At 44.1% G+C, this 20,862-nt stretch overlaps 2 protein-coding genes across 7 annotated transcripts in view; one reads left to right on the top strand and one right to left on the bottom strand.

Moving 5' to 3' along the window:
- The first annotated feature begins 2,990 nt into the window (after positions 1–2,990).
- The window catches only part of ARL6IP4 (ARF like GTPase 6 interacting protein 4), a 30,523-nt gene continuing 12,651 nt past the window's right edge, over positions 2,991–20,862 (top strand). Inside the window, exons 1-8 of one of the 3 annotated variants that reach the window (XR_014714229.1) lie at positions 2,991–3,124; positions 6,117–6,322; positions 6,946–7,269; positions 9,032–9,149; positions 11,798–11,867; positions 12,200–12,285; positions 13,992–14,157; positions 16,081–17,820. Coding sequence is in view for 1 of the 3 variants with exons in the window: in XM_084648903.1 (XP_084505029.1) it covers positions 6,130–6,322; positions 6,946–7,269; positions 9,032–9,149; positions 11,798–11,867; positions 12,200–12,256 (762 nt within the window). In the remaining 2 variants the exon portion in view is untranslated. Of the gene's footprint in view, positions 3,125–6,116; positions 6,323–6,945; positions 7,270–9,031; positions 9,150–11,797; positions 11,868–12,199; positions 13,372–13,991; positions 14,158–16,080; positions 17,821–20,862 lie in introns of those variants that run through there. The other 2 variants (XR_014714228.1, XM_084648903.1) reach the window with 2 other exon arrangements.
- The window catches only part of PITPNM2 (phosphatidylinositol transfer protein membrane associated 2), a 216,902-nt gene continuing 213,935 nt past the window's right edge, over positions 17,896–20,862 (bottom strand). For all 4 annotated transcript variants that reach the window (XM_084648892.1, XM_084648894.1, XM_084648893.1 and 1 more), the window contains 2 exons: positions 20,101–20,229; positions 17,896–19,437 (listed from right to left, as the gene is read on the bottom strand). In XM_084648892.1, coding sequence (XP_084505018.1) covers positions 19,093–19,437; positions 20,101–20,229 — 474 coding nt within the window. In that variant the 3' untranslated portion in view covers positions 17,896–19,092. The remainder of the gene's footprint in view (positions 19,438–20,100; positions 20,230–20,862) is intronic.

The following is a 20,862-nucleotide window of genomic DNA, read 5'->3' as shown; positions in this document are numbered from 1 at the left end:
TGATTTTGTTGCCTCATATGACTCCCCAGAAAACTAGATGTCTATTAGCTACCCATACCACTGACTTTACTGGAGGCTTCTTCAGATCATTCATTTTAACTCTGGTAATTACTTGGTATGAGCTTTCTCATTTGCATAATTAACAATATGATGAAAGGCAGACTCTGAATATAACCACTGTAGTTTATGAAGAGTGTTAATTTTAAGCATTCCCAATAGATCCCGAAGTGCTTTGGGCTTGACATCTCATTAGCGTATGCTGCTGATTAGTTTGCATTTGAAAAACGCCTTCAAATTGCATTTTGAAAGTGAAATGGCCATTACACTTGTGCACAAAACCCCAGAATCAGCACCAAAGGATTTTGCTTCTGCTGTTTTCCATAACAACAAAATCAATCACGGAATCTGAATTTCTTCATCAGGAAATGTTTGTTTCATATTTGCATTTAAATTATACCAAGAAAATTAAATTAATGAAAGAAAAATGTGCCTGTCAATATGGCTGCTGCTGTCTGAATACTATTATAGTGAATTCAGATTGTAAATGACTGACTGTAAAGAAAAAGCTCCGGGATAGACAAGAATAATCTCTCTCCTCTGTCATCTAGGCATTAAAGCAGGAGCGTGGGAGTCTCTGGCACTCACTCACTGAGTCATCGTGGGTATGGCAACTCTGTGCCTCAGTTTCCCCATGTGTAAAATTACGATGATACTGTTCTTATCTAACATGTATTCAAAGCTAAATTCATTAATTCGTGTGAGGCACTTGCATGTTCTCTGGAGGAGGAAAATAAATCAGATCTCTGATGAGCTTTTAGCTGGTTAAGTCTTTGAGGTAGAACAGCAGAAAGCAGAATACAGGAGGACCCTCTAAGAGAGAAAGCAGTAGGCTGTGTATGTCAAGGACAGCCGTAACAATAGAGCAAGGGATCTCTACCTGGGCGTCATCAATGGATACTCCTCTTACTGACCTTGACCAGCAACCCACCTGAACGTCACTTCAATTCCAGAGATCATTCTGAATTGCACAGGGAAAACCAACCCCTTCAAGACAGCGATAGAGGAGAAGGAAAATTTTCTTTGGCTTTTGCTCCAATGCCTCTTCTTCAGTGAGACTTTTGCCTGCAACAGACTAACAAGACGAACTTGCCTAACCCAGCAGATAGGAATGCCTTGGTTATCAGATGCCTGACATACTAAACTCTGCTCCTCAAAGTTAAGGAGGAAAGCAATGCAGACCAGGGCAAATACATGCATTGTCCATATGACAAATACACCCTAATTCTAACAAATCAGAACCATTAAGCAAATGGGGATCATAAACTGCTATTCACCTACAGAAAGTGGAAGAGGGAAAATGGCAGTGTCATTAATTTCTGCTTCAGCAGAGTGTTCTAACACAAATTGCAGCCATCCATAACCAGTGTAACTTCCAGTGTCTGGAAAAGCCCAGAAGGGTTTTGGGCCCAAAACAAAAACAGTCAAGCTGCCAAAGAAGCTGCACGAGGCTGAGGCTGGAATTGTTCACCAGGAAGATGATGACATTGGAAATAGTTTGGAGTACTAGGAAAAATATAAGATCAGCACACGACTGCTTGTTGAGAATTTTTTGTATTTTTGCTGCATCCGTTTCTTACAAGTTCACTCTGTCTCTGGATGGAACACAGAATTTGGGAGACACGAGGGAAAAAATAACTCGCCAAGAACCATGGAGGGAGACTGTAAATGTCTCATTATTCAGAGTGTAAACTCTTCAAAGGGTCAGGGTCTGTCTACTACTCTGAACAGTGCGTAGCACAACAGGGCTCCACTCCCACTCCTTAGACACTACCTTATCTTAGTTCCTCTAGTGCCACTGACTCATCAGGCAGTCTGGTTCCTCCATTGATTATGATCACTCGCTAGTTGTGTACCGTGGAACCATAGCGTTATGAACACCAGAGTTATCAACTGACCAGTCAGCCACACACCTCATTTGGACTGGAAGTATGCAGTCAAACAGCAGCAGAGACCAAAAAAATACTCGCAAAAAGAAAAGGAGTACTTGTGGCACCTTAGAGACTAACAAATTTATTTGAGCATAAGCTTTCGTGAGCTACAGCTCACTTCATCGGATGCATTCAGTGGAAAATACAGGGGGGAGATTTATATTCATAGAGAAGTTTCAAAGCTGTATTAAGTCAATGTTCAGTTGTAAACTTTTGAAAGAACAACCATAACATTTTGATCAGTTACATTCCTGAGGTGTTCCTAACTCTGAGGTGCTGGTGTACTTCCCCCCTCCCGCCATTATGCCAGAGTATTCAATATCCTCTGTCATTGTCTTCTGCCAGTTCTTCCTTGCGTTCTCTTTCCTACCTCAGGTACCCAATTCAATGCTGGGTTAGCACCTTTCCAATCTTTCATATGGTCTACGTGTCACAACCACCTGAGCCGCCTTTATTTTTATGATAGTTTCTAGCGGGTCCTGCTGTGTCAGCTTCCCTACTTTCAGATTTGTTATTTTGTCTTTCCCTGAAATGCGTAGCCAAAGCTGGGGAAGAGAAGCCCGCGATCTGAGCGGCATGATGCGAAGAAAAGCTCTGTGTAGCTGGAAAGCTTCTCTCTCTCACCAACAAAAGTAGGTCCAATAAAAGATATTCCCTCACCCACCTGGTCTCATCGCCACAAAGCACAGGCAGCATGAGCCCCCAGCCCCGTCTCCTCCCTGCTGCAGCGCCCTGGTCCGCAGGGCACAGCCAGCCCGTCTCTCACCAACATGTGGGCTCCCCTATCACCCCGAGAGGGAGACTCTACACCCTGTCATGGGAAGAGGCCCTTCCCACTGCGGGCTGACCCCAGCCGGGCTCAGTGGGGCACAGCAGCCGGTAAACGCCTCCTTCGGGCTGAGCCCTGCTTCCCCAGCGCAGATACAGCTGGGGTAGGAACCAATATGCGCGGGGTTTGTGCTTTCCCACCGGACCCACAGAACCACGCACAAAATACCGGAAGTGGGCGAGGCAACGAACGGAAACCAACCGAAGTGACCCGTTCCCGGGGTCGTTCAGCGACAGACGCCGGGGCTGGGCCTCCCCCTCCAGCGCGCGCGGGGCAGGCGGCTTGTTCGCGCCTCCCACCCCCGAGGGTGAGTCCCTTACCTGCGGCGGCCTGTCTCTGGGCGGGAGGGGGACGGACACTCGCGGGAGGAATAAGGGGCGAGATTGGGTCCGCAAAGCCGTCAGCGGCCGATATCGGGGCGCATGCGCGGTGCTGTCCGGGGACGGACTGTATCTAGCAGGAGTGGAGGAGAAGGGGGAGAGTCTTAAAGAGCCAGCCACCTGCTGTGTGTCTTAAAGGGCCATTACCCACTGTGTCAGAGTGTGGGTGGGTGGGGCAGGGTTTAGGCACCCCGTCTGTGAAATGGGCATAAAAGCACTTGCTCTGCCTTGTAAAGCACTGAGAGCTACTGATGAAAAGTATAGGGGGGGTGGGGTGAATGTAGGACTGCTGAGCTGTATGATCCTGCAGACCTTGCAGAGATAGTCCCCTTGACATCAGTGGAACTACGCTGGGAGTAAAGATTTCTCCCCACTAAAGGTTGCAGGAGTGGGCTTCTGTTCTTCACTCTGTCTTGCACACAAGCTGTATTGCCAGCTTTGCCGTGTTAAATGTAAAAGAGCTGAAAGAGAGAGAGAAATTAGGAAATGTGTACGGGGGGAAGAGAGATGATCTCAACTGATATGTGAAAGGAGTGGGCGAGTGGGTGGAGATACAGTAAGGGAGAGAGAGAAAAGTGATGTGTATATGCAGCTGTTTTAAGATACTGAATAGTTTGGACTAATCTACTTCTTCAACCTAAATCACTTCGAAATAAATCTGATTCCATTATTTTAGGCTGAGGTCTATGGGTGTGGTTAGTGTGTTGAACAAACACTAAAAGAGGGCACGAAACATTTTCACCATTGTAAAGTTGTGTCTGCCCATGCACCATTACAACTTGCTATTTTGGACTAGTGTCTAGGACAGTGATACTCAGACAGAGGCTCGGGAGCCACAAGTTGCTTTTCAGTGTGTCTCCTGCAGCTCTTTGCAGCACATATTAAAACACTGTGATTTAATTATTAACCAGTCTAAGTTATTAACCAATCAGGATGCTTTTACTGTGTTATTTTATCAGCTGGTTAATAATAACAACAATAACTGGTTAATAATACTTGGTCAGTCATTTTGCTGTGAGAATTTTGTGTGTGTGTGTATGAGAGAGAGAGTGTAAATGAAACAAGGAACTCATACTACTGTGGTGCTCTTGGGTAATGTTGATCAGTAATTTGGCTCCTGAACCACTGCGGTCTAAGTATCACTGGTCTAAGATCTAGTGACTTGTTCTCTAGCATGATGTGTCTAAACGATTCCACTCTAGCTTTTGAGACTGCTGAGACCTCTCTGCAGGTGGGAAAACATTGTCAGTCCTTATTGTAAACGTCATTAGCCTGATTCAGATTCCAAAACAAACACACATCCAGCTTCTCTAGCAGGCCCTGAAAAACTTGGCTCTTTATTTCCCCCCATTTATCTAAGGGCAAAATCAAATGCCTGTTTGGAAAGAAAAGGCATTGTTTAATGTCAGCTTTCATTTACATTCACACAGGCAATACAGAGAAAATGCACCTCAGGGAAATAACCATATACAGTCTGGCCTGAGCCATGAATCTGTGGACTTTATCACTGGAATTCTTGAAAAAACAGCTACTGCACTTTTGTCCACACTAGCTAATTGTACAGGATTGTGTATGTTGTGTATCTGAGATCAGAATAGTGCTTCTACGGCTATCTGTGTCTTCAAGGACCTAGTGAAAGAGATTTCTGTATTTTTGTATACATATGGACGCATATATTTGGTGTGTGTATTGATGGATCTGATTCTTTGCAGCTTTACTACTATGTGTCCTTAAAGCAAATCTTTTGTTGCTTTTTATTGAGGCTTTCATTTGTAAATCAATTTGAACTTGAGATTCACTTGTATGTATCTTGGATTATCTTGTTTTGAACTTGTGTGGTAGAGACAGGATTAATATATTAGCCACGAAATATCTGATATGCGAGAGCTTTTCCCAGCTACAATTATGCTGTTGATGCTAGGCTTTTGTTTTTCTTTTTAAACGAATGAGAGCTTGTCTCTTATCATAGATGGGTTTGCCCTTATATTCCACTGCCAGTGTTTTGGACTGATTGAAAAAGGTGCCAGTTTAGCATGTAATCTCTTTTATAAAAGTAAATTGAAATATTAAAAATTCATTATTTTCCCTTAGCTAGCGGCTGCTGTCAGTATTTTAAATAAACCGGTAATTGATTCTTCTTTGTTCAGTTCTGAATGGAATTTTTAATGCTGCTGACAGCTGTGGCAGTGTTCATCATACGATGTCTGGGTCCATGGGGCCATAAAGAGCATGTGACACTCCTGCTAACAGTAATGGGGCAATACAGAGGCACTGATTAGAAAGTAGAACCCTTAGCTCTTAAATCCTGAGAAGGATGAAAAATGATCAGAGAATATACAGTACTAAAGTGTGTTTATCACCACCCTCTGCTGAATCGTCACAGCTGTGAAACTGTGTGTAACAGTAGCTACTGCTGACATTTAAAAGAAAGGGGGAAGAGAGTGTGGTGGAAGTCTCATGCCAAATCTAATCAAAGAAGGCTGGTTGGGAGGCACAGAAGAGTTGCCTAAATGTTTTGTAGTGCAAAGAAAAACAGCATTTGAAAGATCCTCTCATGGAGCCATTCCCTTCAGCTCTCCCTGTTCCTCACACCTTCGTGCTTTATTTTGTGGACTACTGGGAAGGTCTCAGTGAACCCAGCCTGGCCACTGCTATGTAACAGAGTAACCCTCTATGCAGTTGTCAAAGTTTCACATATAGTTTGGGGAGAAAAGTTGGCTGTAAATTGAGTCTAATGTAATAAGCTAAACCTGTCTGCAGCAACTACTTAATGTGCAAAGGCCTGCCTCCTAATTATATGGAGCAGAATTGGAATTGCTGTGTTTAGGGATACTTTGGGACCGTCTCCTTACATGGAATTAAGTTTCACTGTCCTTTATTAATACCATTAATGAAAGAAAAATGAATTGTTTAAAATAGGAATCAAAGCACAATGGTTCACAGCCAATCCAGGAAACGCTCCCAAAGCAGGAGTGAAAGCGATTCTCAAAGCAGGCAGGACAAAAAGGATGAAAAGAAAAGAAGAAAAAGCAGTAAAGACTCAAAGAAGAGCAGCCAGTCTCCTCCAAGGAAGAAGGCAGCCAGGTCTCACAGATGCAGGTCGAGCTCAGCTTCTACTAAAGAAGGTAAGGGCAGGTGGGGGTGATAGCTACTGCTGAAGGCTGACTTCTCACATGGTCAGGGGGCATATGCACAGTGAGTACCATTGTGGGAATACACAATGCTTGCTTTTAGCAATTAACTTTATACAGTCATCTCAACACACACTTCATACTCATTACTCTTGTGTTCTGACATCTCTAGAGCCTTAAACATTTCCAGCATGCAGATCTTTTAGCATTGTGCCTGTCACAGATCCATTCAGGCACCCCTCGCTGACCATCCCCGTGAGGAAAATCCAAGCCGCCTCTGGGTTGTGTAGTCCCTGGGTAGGATGAGCCTCGAGGGCCTGAATGGAGTCCAGCCCCTGCCCCAGTCTTGGGATAACTAGGCATACAGGAGGGGTGCTGACTGGATCAGGGACAGTGCTCAGTTAGCCCCCTCCCACCATGATAATACAGAAGTATTAGCCCAGTGGGATTTTGCTGTGGCGTTAGTGTTTTGATTTGTTCAGTCTTCTGAGCAACCTAACAAAGAACAAAACCAGAACAGCAGACTGTTGTAGCTTGAAATGCAGAACATGACAGACTCTTTGGGTGCCATGGAGCAAATGTTCTCTCCAAACCACCCCATTCTTAATGTATTGCAGAGAAAAAGAAGGCCAAAGACAAGAAGAGGAAAAAGGCAAGTACCTCCTCCTCTGAGACGACAAGTTCGTCTTCTGGGACTTCCTCCTCCTCTAGCTGCTCTTCAGATGATTCCAGTGACAGTGAATCCAAACTGAAAAAGAGGAGACACAGCAAGAAGAAACGAACAAAACAGAAAGACAAAAAGAGAAAGAAGAAAAAAATAAAAAAGAAACTGAAAAAGAAATCGAAGGACCGGCCTAAAGAGGAGAGAGCCATGGTGGAAGGCGTGCCAGGCCCTTCACTGGAGCAGTGGCAGAAAGAATCTTTGGTGGAACCTGGCCCAGGTAATGTTCTTGTTTCCAGGTTTAAAAAACTCACACTTGCCCACTTAAAGAGTAGAGAAGTGATGCGCCATTTGAGAAAATCCATGCGACTCTCCTACTCATTAATGAAAAAGATTCTTTTAATGTCTCATCCAAGGATCATTAGAAATTGCATGATAAGAAACACTGATTGCTGAACCCTGGGTGCCTTTTCCCTCCTAACTTCAGTGGCCTAGCTTGAGCAACCATGAATAGATACAAGGACCCAAATTGATGGTTTTGTTTGTAAGCTTGTTAAAATTGCCTGTGATCTGGGAACAAAAGTTGAAAATGAAAGGATGGACCCACAGGCAATGAATTCATGAAGCACTTGGTATTGGCATTCAGGATGTGAAGTTGATAGTTCTCTGCATGTTCCTTTGCTCACAAAGGTGATATGTAAAGCCATGAGGAAGATAACACTACATTTGTGTTCATTCTTTATCTGTTGAGACTAGGTCCTCTATACAGTATCCACCACTGATTTAAGGTGCCCCCAGATCTTCCAGTGTATCTCATGGGTGAGCAGAGTGTGCAAGAAATACACAACCAGGGGACAAATTTTCAAAAAGTGCCCAAGTCTCACTGAAAGTCAGTGGGACTTCAGATACCTCAGTCACTTGGGTGTGTTGGGAAATTTTACCTCAGGCCTCAAATTTGAAATTTAAGGTCTATATGCTCTTTGAGTTTGTGACAGTAAGAAAAGCAGGTGAGGCTTTGATCCCTCAGTTGCAGACATACACAAATCCCTGTTTCAGTTCTTCTCAGTATCTATGATTTTTTTGGAAAGATCTTGTTCATGTCAAACTATTATTTGTCCATTCTTTGTGTGTTGTCTAAGCAGTAGGGGTTATAGTACGTGGTGTATGCTAGTGATGAAAGAGGATTGGTTTTAACAATAGGTAGTAATTCAGTTTTAATACGTGTGTAATTATATACATAAGGCAGGCCAGGTAGTCTCAGTCCCAGCAGCAGGCCAGGTGGCAAATGGATCTACACAGAGGAATTGTAATGGAGCCATTGTGGGGGAAGGTGCCAACTTATGAAGGTTTGCTGATAAGGGAGGAATCCAAAATCACCTGCTTTGGATAAATGCATTTTGTCCAGCCTTCCCCAAGGATTTCCCCTCTTCTGTCTTAAAGATATTTACAAAGTATCTAAATCCTTCTTACTGTTAAAGGGAAAGAGAGAGGATGAGGGGGGTAAATAAGGAGGTAAATAGAATTTGAAAGGAAAATGTTCCAAGCAGACAGGTGTAGGGTTAAATGTCTGTAGTGTAACAAAGGAGTGGGACTCAGGATGCCTGGGTTCTAGTCCCATCTCTGCATTTGGACGAGTGGTGAGATTTTCAGAAGTACTCAGCATTGGCCTAACTCTGCTCCCATTTAAATCAATGGGAATTTTATCACTGACAGAAACAGGAGGTGTGTCAGGTTAATGCTGAGTACTTCTAAAAATCTCACCCAATGTGGCTTTGGGAAAATCACTTAGCTGTTCTGTGGGCCTCAGTTCACCTGTTGGAAACAGAGCTAGCAATATCCTCCTCAGAGGAGCAGCGTGAGGCTTCAATAGTTCAAGCTTTTTGGGGTAGGTGGCTCTTTGGAACGAGTGTTTTCAGCAGTGCACTGCACAGAGCGGTGCTCCATAATAATTGTAAGGCCCTCTGCCTCATGGTCCTCTGACAGAAGACTAACCTGTGTGCGCACATTCTTATTCAACGAGCTCATTAAGGTTTGCATTCTAGTTTTGACAGATGAGCAAAAGTCCCGCATCCAGGCTATGAAACCAATGACGAAAGAAGAATGGGACGCAAGGCAAAGTGTCATCAGAAAAGTCGTGGACCCCGAAACGGGAAGAACAAGGTACAGTCCCATGGGTTAAAGAGGGTCCTGAAACAATAGCTTAGAAACAGTGCTGTTTGGGAGCATTTGGAGAGGCATGGTTTCCATGGTTACAAGAATTCTAGGGACCAGATCCTCAGCTGACGCACATAAGCATAGCGCTGTTAAAGTCTAGAGAGCTAGTTGACTTATACCAGCTGAGATGTAAGTGTCGTAGATAATGTTGAGATAAATAATCATAGTTAGTTCAGCATATCCACAAAGAAGCATATTTTAGGATGTATCACTTGGACTGCAATAGTGCCCAAAATGTGGTAGGTGCCGTACACTCACATAGGAAGTCATGGTCCCTGAAGAGCTTACAATCCGCAAAGCTTCTGAACAGTGGACAAGAATCCACTTCTTATTTTTAAACCAGGGAAACAAGTTGGCGAGCAGTGTATGAGGCTGGCTGAAGAGTGGAGAGAGATGGGGCAGCTGAATCTTTTTAGGCTTTTCCAAAGAGAGGCAGAAGCATATGCCAGTTTAGCAACAGATCCTTGCTGCTTGTAAAAGCAGGGTTCTCTCTAAATCCCTTTTAACCTCCCCTCCAGGGGCGGTCACTCTCAGCAGCAAGCTCTTGAGCCTTCATTGTCACCTTGCTGTTACTAGCCAGGCTCTTAGTACGAAAGGTGAACACTGTGACCCGTCAGGCCATCTTGAGATTAAAGCTTTCCGGCCCAGACAATAAAGGTATAAATCACTCTGGTCTCTGCTTGACTAGCAGAGATGCTTAGATCAGAGTACTAGGATTGACAGAGGGATGGAGAAAAAGGCTTGCTGTGTTTAGACAGACAGGCTGAGACTATTATTGTTAGAAGATGCCAAATAAGGGTCTGATCCTGCCAGGTGCTAAGCACCTCCTCTGTAGTGCTGAATGCTCTCTCTTGCTACTGAAATCAATGGGATTACAGAGCATGGACAGCCTCCCAGAGCTGAGTCATTGATGGCTTGTGCTCAGTATGAGGTGCAGAAGGCAGCCAAGAGCAGCAGCTATTGCAAGATCTGGTTGAAGCCTTGTTACTCAGGGTGGAGGGTTTTTTCCTCTTTCCACTGAGGGGGATATCAGTGTCCCCAGAGTAAATGCAATTCTAAGCTATGGTGTGAGGATAAAATCTGAACCGGCAGATCTGGTGGCAGTTCTGAGCTAGCTGTTTCCTGACCTGTTAGACATTGCTCTTTCAGGGGCAGCTGCTGTTTTGGATGCTTGCCTGTCACGTCTGAAGCATCCAGTCCCTATTATAGACAGATCCTCTGGCCAGAGGGGTTTATTTGCACAACCGGGGGCAATTGCTTCTCTGTTCTAGGAGGCCCACAGGCCTGTAACCAAACTAGCGTTCAAAACCAGAGGAGTAGGAATGACCCTGTTTTCACTAAACTGCATCTTTACAGTGAATAGAAAATTGTGTTGTGGCAAGCCAGCTCTTAAAATAGAAGGCAGCCAGCAATGCTCAGGAAAGATGTTTGCATGGATGTCAGTTACCCGTAAGGCACATGCTGAAGATGGTTAAATTCCTCTTCTGCATTCAGAGGCTGGGCACTGCTTATGGTTCTGCTGCTGGATTTGCTGGTTTGATACCACTCCCCTTCCCTAGGCCCACTGGGTCCTTTCCAGTTCTATTACCAAAGGTCAAATGCTTGTCTGATTACTAGATGATCCAGCAACTTTTATGTGCCCCAAGGGACTGGACTTAAACCTCTGCATTGCCCCATCTCAATCATAAAGGAAGCTGTCTGCACATCTTAAATTTGAGAGTGGGAACCAACCAACCCAGTTTCCCACTGCCGAGAAAATCCACTCGCAGAGTTATAGGGTAATGGGAGATCCTTTTTCCTTAGCATGGGTCTTCCCTGCAGCACACTAGCCTGGAAAGCTTGATTTGCAACATGCCTGATCTCTAGGGAATGCTCTGTGGGGCTGGGGATTGCCTAAATCATGGCAGATCCTACATCCTGGGAATGCTGGGAGAGGAAGGTTGTTCCCAATACATTCAGTACACAGCATCTTTCGAAGAAGTGCACTGAAGCGGGACCTTGTTGGTTTTAATCCTGCAGGCAACATAATGGAAAAGGCTGCAAAGGTTATTTACCCGAGGGTTGGCTAAAGCCTGACTCACAGTGTTCTATAATGGAGCTGCCCTCATCTTTAAACAGAGACTACAGAGTTACACCAGTCAGTGGAGTTGCTCCAGGTTTACACCAGATTGTCAGAGCAGTATCTGGCCCAAGCCCCAGCATATGATGAGAACTTTTTGCCACTCTCTTTGGCACTGCAAAGCTGCCACCCTCCCAGAGAGCGTGGGGGACACCGTGCTGCAGCCAGCCTGTGTTGGCAGAGGCCCCTGACTCTGTTCTAGAGCACATGCTCACACAGAAGGTGCTTCTGGTGTTACCCCTCAACAAGTCCAGCTTGTTGGACATCTTCCCATGCAAAATACTGTCTCCCTCAGCATGAAACATTAGCCGTGTGGCTGCATAAGAGAGGTGATCTAGTCACTCCTCCAGTGGGGACAGAACCCTCATTGAATGATGCCTTCTGCTGCTGGGGAAACAAAGCAATGTGTTGCTTACAGTTGGTAACTGGATGGCTGGTAGACTTTACTGGGTGTGTTGATGTGCTTCTGTTACAGGCTTATTAAGGGAGATGGAGAAGTTCTAGAAGAAATTGTCACCAAAGAAAGACACAAAGAGATTAACAAGGTAGATGGTTTTTATAGTGAAGAGACATTCTGGAACCAGCAAGGCCCTAAGCTGGGTTTGTAAAGCATGGGCTAGTGGCTTGAACACAGGCCTGGGGGGCAGGAGAGCTGAGTTCTGCTTACTCACTGCATGGCCTTGTGGAAACTGTAGCCTCTCTCTTGGCTTTTCCCATCTGCAAAACTGGGATAAATCCTACTTAGCCAGGGTTGAAGTGGGTTTGATCACACACATTGGTAGAGGCCTTTCAGCCTCTCACAGGTAGGTGGTATGGAAGCACCAAGCATGATGGTTTGGGAAGACCAGCCTATAAGTGCCTGTTTGTTCCTTCACAGCAAGCCACCCGAGGAGACGGCCTGGCCTTCCAGATGAGGACAGGGATGCTTCAGTAACAGTCCAAATGTCAAGTACATCAGGAAAGGTGGTTTTCTTGTTCTGCTCACTGAGACACTACTCTGCCAAAGCAGGCAGCTCCCCATTCTCCCTGCACTGGCGAGATCTGTGTGTGACACAGCAGGGTCTTTACCCTGTGGACATGTCCTGTTCTGCTGGGTCAATCTGTTGCCTGGAGGAGGGAGTGACTTTGATGGCACCTCCCCTTTAGCCATGGCTTCTCTCCTGCCAGTCCATGCAAAGTCTTTAAGACCTGACCAACATTGCTCTCAACTTGGTCGCTTTCTGAGGCTTCTCCCACTATTGCTCAATGATTGAGCAAATGATTCTTAGGCAGCAAGTAGCTGTCAGTCCACCAGGGCGCTCATGGGTGCCACCAGCACAACAATGCTGAGTCCCCAGAGGAGATAAACTCACCCAGTGACTAACACCATGTTATCTTTAATACACTTCCTTGATGGTGATTCAGATTCCAAACTCTAAGGCAAATGCCCAGGTACCAGGTGGCCATAACCCCGCTGATACAGGGGTGACTGCCACAGTGATCCCCTGAAATGAGGCTGCCGTAAATCATTTTTCACATGTGGTTGCTACGTGCCTGCTCTTTGAATTAATATTTGCCCTGTGTTTACTCCAGTGTTTGGTTGGATTGCTCAGTTACAGAGGGGTCCCTTTACAGCCCTCAGCTATACAGAGACCCATTTATACTTTGCCCCAGCTTTGTGCAGGCTGCAACATTAGGTCCACATCTTGCAAGGTGCCTTTTCTCACTGAGCCAATGAGAGGTGAAGGCACTTGGCATGGTACAGGTTCAAGCTTTTAATTAGCACTGGCTCCCTTGACGGCAGGCTGCACTGGGACAGTGGGTTAAGTGTAATGGACAGGGGCACATTTTGTTGGGGGTTTGCTCAGCCTTGCTCATATCCCTGCACCAAAGTGATGCCCCTTCCTTGCTCTTTATGACAATGCAAGGGGCAGTTTTGGTTTGTTAGTGAAATTGGCCTTTTCAGAAGCAGAGGAGCCCAGGAAAACTCAGTCTTCTGATTCTCCCCCCTCAAGCCCCACTTAACTTGGTGAATCTGAAAACTTGTAAAAAATAAACTGGTTAAACCAATCCAGCAGCCCAAGTTATTCTTTTATGTGCCAGTGTGAATGAACGACAGGTAGCAATTATACAAACCAATCTGTTGCAAGGGGACAGGCAAGATTTTTGTGTTTGTGCGTGGGCGTGCTCAATTGTTTTGGCTAACACCCGAAGCTTTAAAATGAATGCTTGCCCCGTCCTCTGCACCCAGGGGCTTGCTAAGGAAATCACAGTAGGTCAGATTTTTGACAGCTGAGCAGCTACAGCTAGCAGAGTGCAAGACCTAGAAAGCCCAAAGTGCAATCAGTATGACACTGACTCCCCCTAGAGATGCCTGCTTACTTTGGTGACGTAGTAGTTTCCTTGGTCCCTTTACTCCACTCTATTTAACAGATCCCACCGCAGACTTCTTTGGTTACTTGGGTCTGATGGCTGTTGGTGGAAAGTCCTGTTCTGAACTGTAAAATCACTGCCTGTTTAACAAAATTTGTCCTTCTGTATGATTTGAACTAGTTTTCATGTGCCACTTTTCTAACCTCTTAGAAGGCCCTGAGGTGTTTGACTGTGGGAGGCTGGTCACGTATGTATGGATTCATCCTGTCTGCTGGCAGGTCTCCTATCAACGTATCTTCCTTTTCCCTTTAATGCAGGCCTCCTCCTCTAGTAGCTGGGTTTTAGGCACATGGGTCAGATGGAGACAACACACTTCCCTTTTATAAAGGAGCTAGTTATGGCACAAACCTCCCTGGGACCATACGTTTAACAAGGACACTGACAGCAGCCAGGATGAGAGGGGGACAAGCCGTGGACAAACAGGTAGGTGTCTGAGTAGGGCTGAGCCAGGCGAATCTCTGCCCTTACTGAACAGTAGAGGAAAGGGCCTGCTTGAGAGGGTGCAGCTCCCTTGAGATTCCCCCTTTGGAAGGGTCCGTGTAAGGCAGCAGCGCTGACAGCCCCTGAGCTAGCCAGACTTAGGCTTTACGGATTGTGCATTTATTGGCAGCCAGTTCAAAGGGAAGCTCCCACATGCTGTTGGGTGGCTCCCTGTTCTCTACTCTCACGCTCTGCTGTTGTTGATTCACTTACTGTCCCCCATCATTTCACTCTCTCACTGGCTGTAGAACATCATCTTCAATTCAGAGCACACAGTGCTTGTAATTGTCTCTCTCTTTTCCGTTTGGTTTCCATTTGCCTCATGTCAATGTTTTCAGCCCCTCTATTTTTCTGCTCAGCAGGTCACGTCTTTGCCATCTTTTTCTTTGGCATCTAATTCCATTGGACACTTTCATTAAACTGAATCATTTTCAGTTCCCAATTCCTAGCTTTTGTGATGCATTAACTGTCAGTTTGTAAGTCACCAAAAGAAGCAGACACAGAATGTAGCCTTCCCATTTCTTTAATCTGTGTAATGTACAAAGTTACTGTACACAAAGCACACCCAGGCATTAGAGCAATGCACTAACAGCAAAGAGGAGAAGGAAGTTGTACAGTAGTTATGGTTTGTTACATACAAGCAAATAGATCTTAACAGTATTTTACACACACAACATAATACACAAAATGAAAACCAGGAAGAGGCAGACTCAGATCTAAATCTCATTCCCTGGTGGGGTGCAGGTGTGTCTGTCAAATTAAGCCATGACATAGTTTTCCCCCACATCTGTATCCCTAAAAGATTTTTTTATAAATAAAATAGAACATTATTGAATATAAAATTGACGGTCAAGGATATAGATATCCAGGGTTTTCATACAAGGGGAGGGAGAAAAATGTAAGGCTTCTAGAACTAATAGGAAAATGCAGCAAAGGTGAAGATACCTGAAGAGCAGGGGTACTACAAGTAGTGCAGGTTGCTTGTGGGAAGAGCAGGTTGTTCGTAACCCTTTGGTTAGCTATTGGTTTTCATTTAGCATATCTTCTAACACTATACACGTTCTTTTTGGTAGTAAAATTTTTCCTTTTTAATGATTTATCAAAAGAAGAAAACAAGGAATTAAAGTGACAGTTTGGATTTAAAAAAAAAGTGGAAAGGGACAGGGTCAGGTTTCTGTCCCAACGTTCAGATTATAGAAAAGCTGCTTTTTAGGAAAAAAAATCCACAGAAATGTTTCCTTGAATGTTTAATTCCAGTGGAAACAGATGTTGTTTTTTAAAAACCCAATAAATAAATATCTCTGTTCAGTGCTCACAATATAAACATTGCAGCTTTGTGCTGAGTGCATGAGAACCAGGAAGTGACAGTTACCAGAACCAACTAGTCTGTTTTCCTTGGCCTAATCTGATGAATGCAAAAAGGAACTAACCAGCATAACAGTGAAAAGTATAATAAACTTTTAATATTCCTTCTGTTTTAAACAACACAGAACTGTTATTTGTAACAAAGGTAAATAAGGTCTTTAACCTGACAGTGCCCCTTTAATAAGAATGGAAAATACATTCAGCTTTCCCTAACTGTATCCCAATGGAGCCTCTTTTGTGCATTTAGAAAGACATTTTGTTTCACATGCATCACTCCCTAGAACATTTCAGAGCAGTTTATAAACACAAAAGTTAAACTATTGCTATTGCTTTTAGAATGACAGAGTAATATACTGATCTTTGCTTCAGATAGACAATAAGAAGACAGGGATGTATGAGAAGATAGATTCACGGGGAACTATAGTGTACTTGTATGGGTGAAAAAAACCTATCTGCATATGTCATGTTAATACATGGCCACATCGTCTGATATTATTGCAGTGATGAACAAAGATTCTGCACTACGATTGTTTCTCTGTATGGATTCTTACAATGGAAACAGATGGGGGAGAGGTTGAAAAATTCAAGAAGCTCAACAAAGGGTCAGAACACAGGTGCTACGATTGTCAGTCTCACTGATTATTATTGGTTTAAAATATGGAGTGATGATTATAATATTGCACTTCTGCGGTCATTGACAGTTACATTAAACTTGGTCCATAAAATAATTGCTTTGTACATAATGCCTGAAACAAAAAAAAGCTACATTTTAATATTAATAATCTCTGAAGGTTCTGTTGCCTCCGGACACTTTTTCTCTACACAAAATAAATAACTTTCACTTTGTATATACCCACTTTTGTTTTTTTCACATTTACATTATCCTCAGTTTTACACTATCTACACACAAGAAAATGTTAACAGCTCATCTGCATTTTGAAAAAAAATGTACATGTCATGCCTTGGTTTGTGGACGCTTCTTTCAGAGTAAGATTGAACTTTGTAAAGGCCATATCCAAATTTGCAAATACGCTTTGTGATCATGGTTTGGTTACTTTACAGAATGGACTGCGGCTTGCTTCTAAGTCAGATGGCAACAGTTTGGTACAATATTCAACTAGCAAAAAGCTATGACACAATTCACATTTTTAGCCAGTAGCTTTGGATATACATTCAAGGTAACTAGGCTGAGTTCAGCAGAAAGGGAAGTAATTTTTTCAGTAGTAAAAATCTGTACGGATGTTCTGTAATATAATTATCAAAGATGAATGGCGTAGTAGTTTGCAATGAGGCTAAGAGTAAATGAGATGCACTGTGTTTGCGGGTGGATCTATTAAAGCTCCATCAACATGGACATTCTCAGTAGTTAAACACTGTCCTCTTTAGATCACTGTAGGGATAGAGCACACATTCTAAGTTCGTTTTGAAACTTGAGGTCTAAGCCGTAGTCATGAAATAGATTTTTGATGTCTGGATGAGCGGCGTGTTTGCCTGCTGCAGCTCTGAGCCAGGTAGCAGAGCAGAGCTCACAGTGCTTTGCGTCTCGGTGCAGAGGTGCTACACTTAGTACTGAAACCGTTAATAAAATGAAGCAGTCTAAAAAATCGATTATAAATAAGATCCTTGTAAGTAGAAAGTGATATAAACATAGTATATTGTGGTGGAGGAAAGCAGGACAATACTTAGCCAATGAATGTGCTATGAATATAAAATCTTCATGTGAAATAGGCAGGTGGGAGCCCCAAATATCCACCCAGTTTGGATATTTCCCATACCCAAGTTGGTGTGTGCAAGCAGAAAACTGCGCCCTTCACTGAGGCTGAAAATTCAGAATCCTGGCTGGTTTGACCTGGGAGGGGGGCAGGGCTAAGGGGCTTTCAGGCAACCCCTCTGTTCTAGGCACTGTTCTCCTCTGCTCCTCGTTAAATTATGTCCTTCACCTTTGAATACCTTGTGGCTTACAATCTCCTTGTCGCTAGGGGGTGCTAGCAAGCAGCACAGCACATTATCCTGCAGACTGGAAATGTCACCTCTGCAATGCTCCCAGACCCTTGCATGCCCAGTGCAAGAGAGAGATTCAGGTCATGGCAGCGCATTAAACCATCAGCTCAGACACATCGACTGAAAGAGAGGCTAGGAAAATTAAGATATGGCCTTTTCTTAAGCTTGCACAACTTAGTTGGCACACTTCCTTACAGTCTCCTTACTGTTGAAAAACTTTTGCACAAATCTATATATATATCTATATATATATCTATATATCTATATATATATCTATATATCTATATATATATCTATATATATATATATACACACACACACACACACACACACCCACCCTGGCTTAGAAATATTTAATTGTCATGCACTACAAACAGTTAGGTGTAGCTACATGAGATGGTAACAGGTCTCCATTCTAAAAATTATCAGTGCAAAAACAATGAGGTTTTACAGTTGAATAACTACAGTTAAAAAAAGCAAGTCTAATTCCCGTGAAAGCTGTTACTGATATTGGAGAGAACCTGGGAAGAAGAAATGTCTCTGAGTGGGGGATAGTGGTGAAATATTTGGACCCTGCATTTTGATGACAAGAAATGCAGTGCAATCTAGCTGTTGAGTACTTTCAGACACTTGCAAATATATGGTGGTTAGTTTCTGAAATAATATACAGCAATAATACTTGGAGAACTATACAGTAAAGTAAGTGGCTGATGTTGTTAACAGCTAAAACAAAACTCCTTGTTTTTTTAAATAGCTTAATACATTAAATTCCATCACCTTTCAAAATGTTTAAAGCAAAAACAAAAAACTAATGACCCCACTTTCTAGAGCATCAATCTGCTGACATACGGCTCCTATCAACAGCAGTTGATACTTCATTAATGCTTTGCTGATATACATCCTCCTGGGTACAAAGTGGATAAATTCTAAGCTCTCTGCACATGTAAAACACTTGATTGCTTCACCCAGTGCAGCAGAAGCCTCTCATTTCAGCCTCTCTGCACCTTGGAAATGACATGCTTAGTTTAAAAACACAAAAAAGTGCTGGTATCCAGCAGTCTCTCTCAGTCTGGCTAATGGAACAACCCAAGTGAAAGGTCTAACCAGACTTCTTCCCCTTCCACCACATGGCACTGAGGATCACACTCAGTCACGTGTATCTGATTGATGGCTAAGAAGGTGAGGGAGGCACATATTTACAGTCACTAAACCTGGATAAGAAAAGGAGGCAGAAGAGAGCATGGTCTTGATCTGGAAACTATTTGTTTTCCCCCTTGGTTCCCTAATTTCAAATGGTTTTTCGGACTAGTGCTCTGCAAACCCAACACGCCATTTTAAGGCCTGCAAATTCCATGTGGAAAATACACCAGCCTTTCCTCCTAGCATACCATGTTGTTGTTAGAGAGTAGCACCATATTTACCCTTCCATCTCACACTGCTGGCCTTGTCCTTTATTCCTTCTGTTTCCTCCTCCGGCGGCTGTGGCCGACTGTCACTGGCTCCTGGCTGGCTCTACTTCTGACCTGAAGTGCCAGAGTCCAGTTTTGAGGCTGCGCTCCGGCCCCAGCACCCAGTGGCAATGCTCATGCTCCTTTGGCTGCGCTCCCGCTCTCTCTCCCTATCGCTGTCTGACTGGCTTTGCGTTCGTTCAGGTCTGTGGCTGGCATTCCCGCTCGCCCCCGTGGGCTGTGAGGAGATGGTACGTAGCAAATGATTCCTCTTGCGCAGGAAATCTGGCTGGCTGGGGAGACCAAAGCTGCCTTTTCTCAGTGCCATCCGGGTCGTGTTTTTGGCAGGCCGGGAGCGATGATTATACTCCAGCTGGGCAAGGTGGGCTGCGTACCCCTCAGTAATGAACTGTGAAACAATAGGTCAGGGGGTTTTACAGGACAGAGTCAACTTGAAATCAAGCAACTTTAAAAAAAAAATGGAGTCACAGTCAGTTCAGATCCCACATATGTCTTCAAGTCCCTCTTTCAGTTGTGGTTTGACAATCACTTTCTTAAAATGTTTCTTTCCTCTGCTGCTTTATGAAAATCCCACAAAAACAACAGAGGGAACTGACTGACCCTGTACTGGGGAGGCAATCGACAGTGACACATGGTGCTGGTACATGCACAACAGAAACCAGCTCTACAGAGAACCCCCCTCCCCCCCTTCTGATCTTCAGCTTTACTCAGCCTGAGTAACAGCAGGGACAAGTTCAGACAAAAGGGGGATTTTTAAGTGGACAGGACTTCATTTAAAAGAAAATCTAATTATATAACACTACAAAGCACAATGCAGTGGAACAGCAACTGGTGTTTTCACTCTGTTATTTCCATAGCAGTGATGCATAAAGCAAGGAACCCTCACACCTCTCAGAGAGATGCAGAGGGATCCTGGTGTGTGGGAACTTCCTCTTTACAAAATAGTCTGATCTTGCTCCTGGTGAAGTTAGTGTCTGAACTCCCACTAACTCCAGTAGGGACAGCATCAGCCACTGGAGTGTTCTACAGACAAACTAACCTGGATTCCTACCTGACACTGGTGCTGTAATTTCTTGGTTGGTCGGCCAACAATATAGATGTGCGTGGGTGGCAAACTAATGGAGCTGTAGACCGAAATATCCTTAGTGGATCCGTATGCGGCGTGGATCCTCATGTGGAGCTGTGGGAAGAGGGAACGTTTATTCTATGACACTGCTCAGCACGCTTGGCTTTTTCACAGTGATTGTGGGAATATCCAGTCAAGAGTGCACTGCAAGTCCCACCTGGACAATGCTCTGCAGAGATATGTACTAATTAACCAACAGCAGTGCTGAGGGTTTGTACTATAGGCCGATTACTGTTCTAGCTGTTCTGCAGAATACAAGGGCAGAATGAAGTAGGAAGTACAATAGGAATGTAGCTATGTTTACCTAATGTCCTTCCTTTGTGTGGCACGCTCCACAGCTCTGTTCCAAGGAGTTTTGTAAACGCTAGCCAGGGAGGGAGCATTTTTCAATTATATTCAGTAACTGTTTATATGAAGAATTCCCTTCCACCGAGAGACCACAGCACACAGCACTAGTCTGGTGGCTGGGTTAGCCAGACTGCATATCTAATTTTGTTGGATTTTGCGGTGGTTTAGACAGACAACTATGCATATCACCTTGCATGATGCACTGGATTTTTCTACCCATTAGTAGTTACTGCTCTGTTCCCACAGAGCAGAAGATTTCATTTACTCTTTAGCCAGACATTTGAGAAGATCATTTTGCAGCTGTGGCGGTGGAATAAAACTGGTGGGGCTCTGCAGGAG

Source organism: Lepidochelys olivacea, assembly GCF_965140295.1.
Source record: "Lepidochelys olivacea isolate rLepOli2 genome assembly, chromosome: 15".
NCBI lineage: Eukaryota > Metazoa > Chordata > Testudines > Cheloniidae > Lepidochelys > Lepidochelys olivacea.
This window is presented reverse-complemented; position numbering and strand designations above follow the sequence as displayed.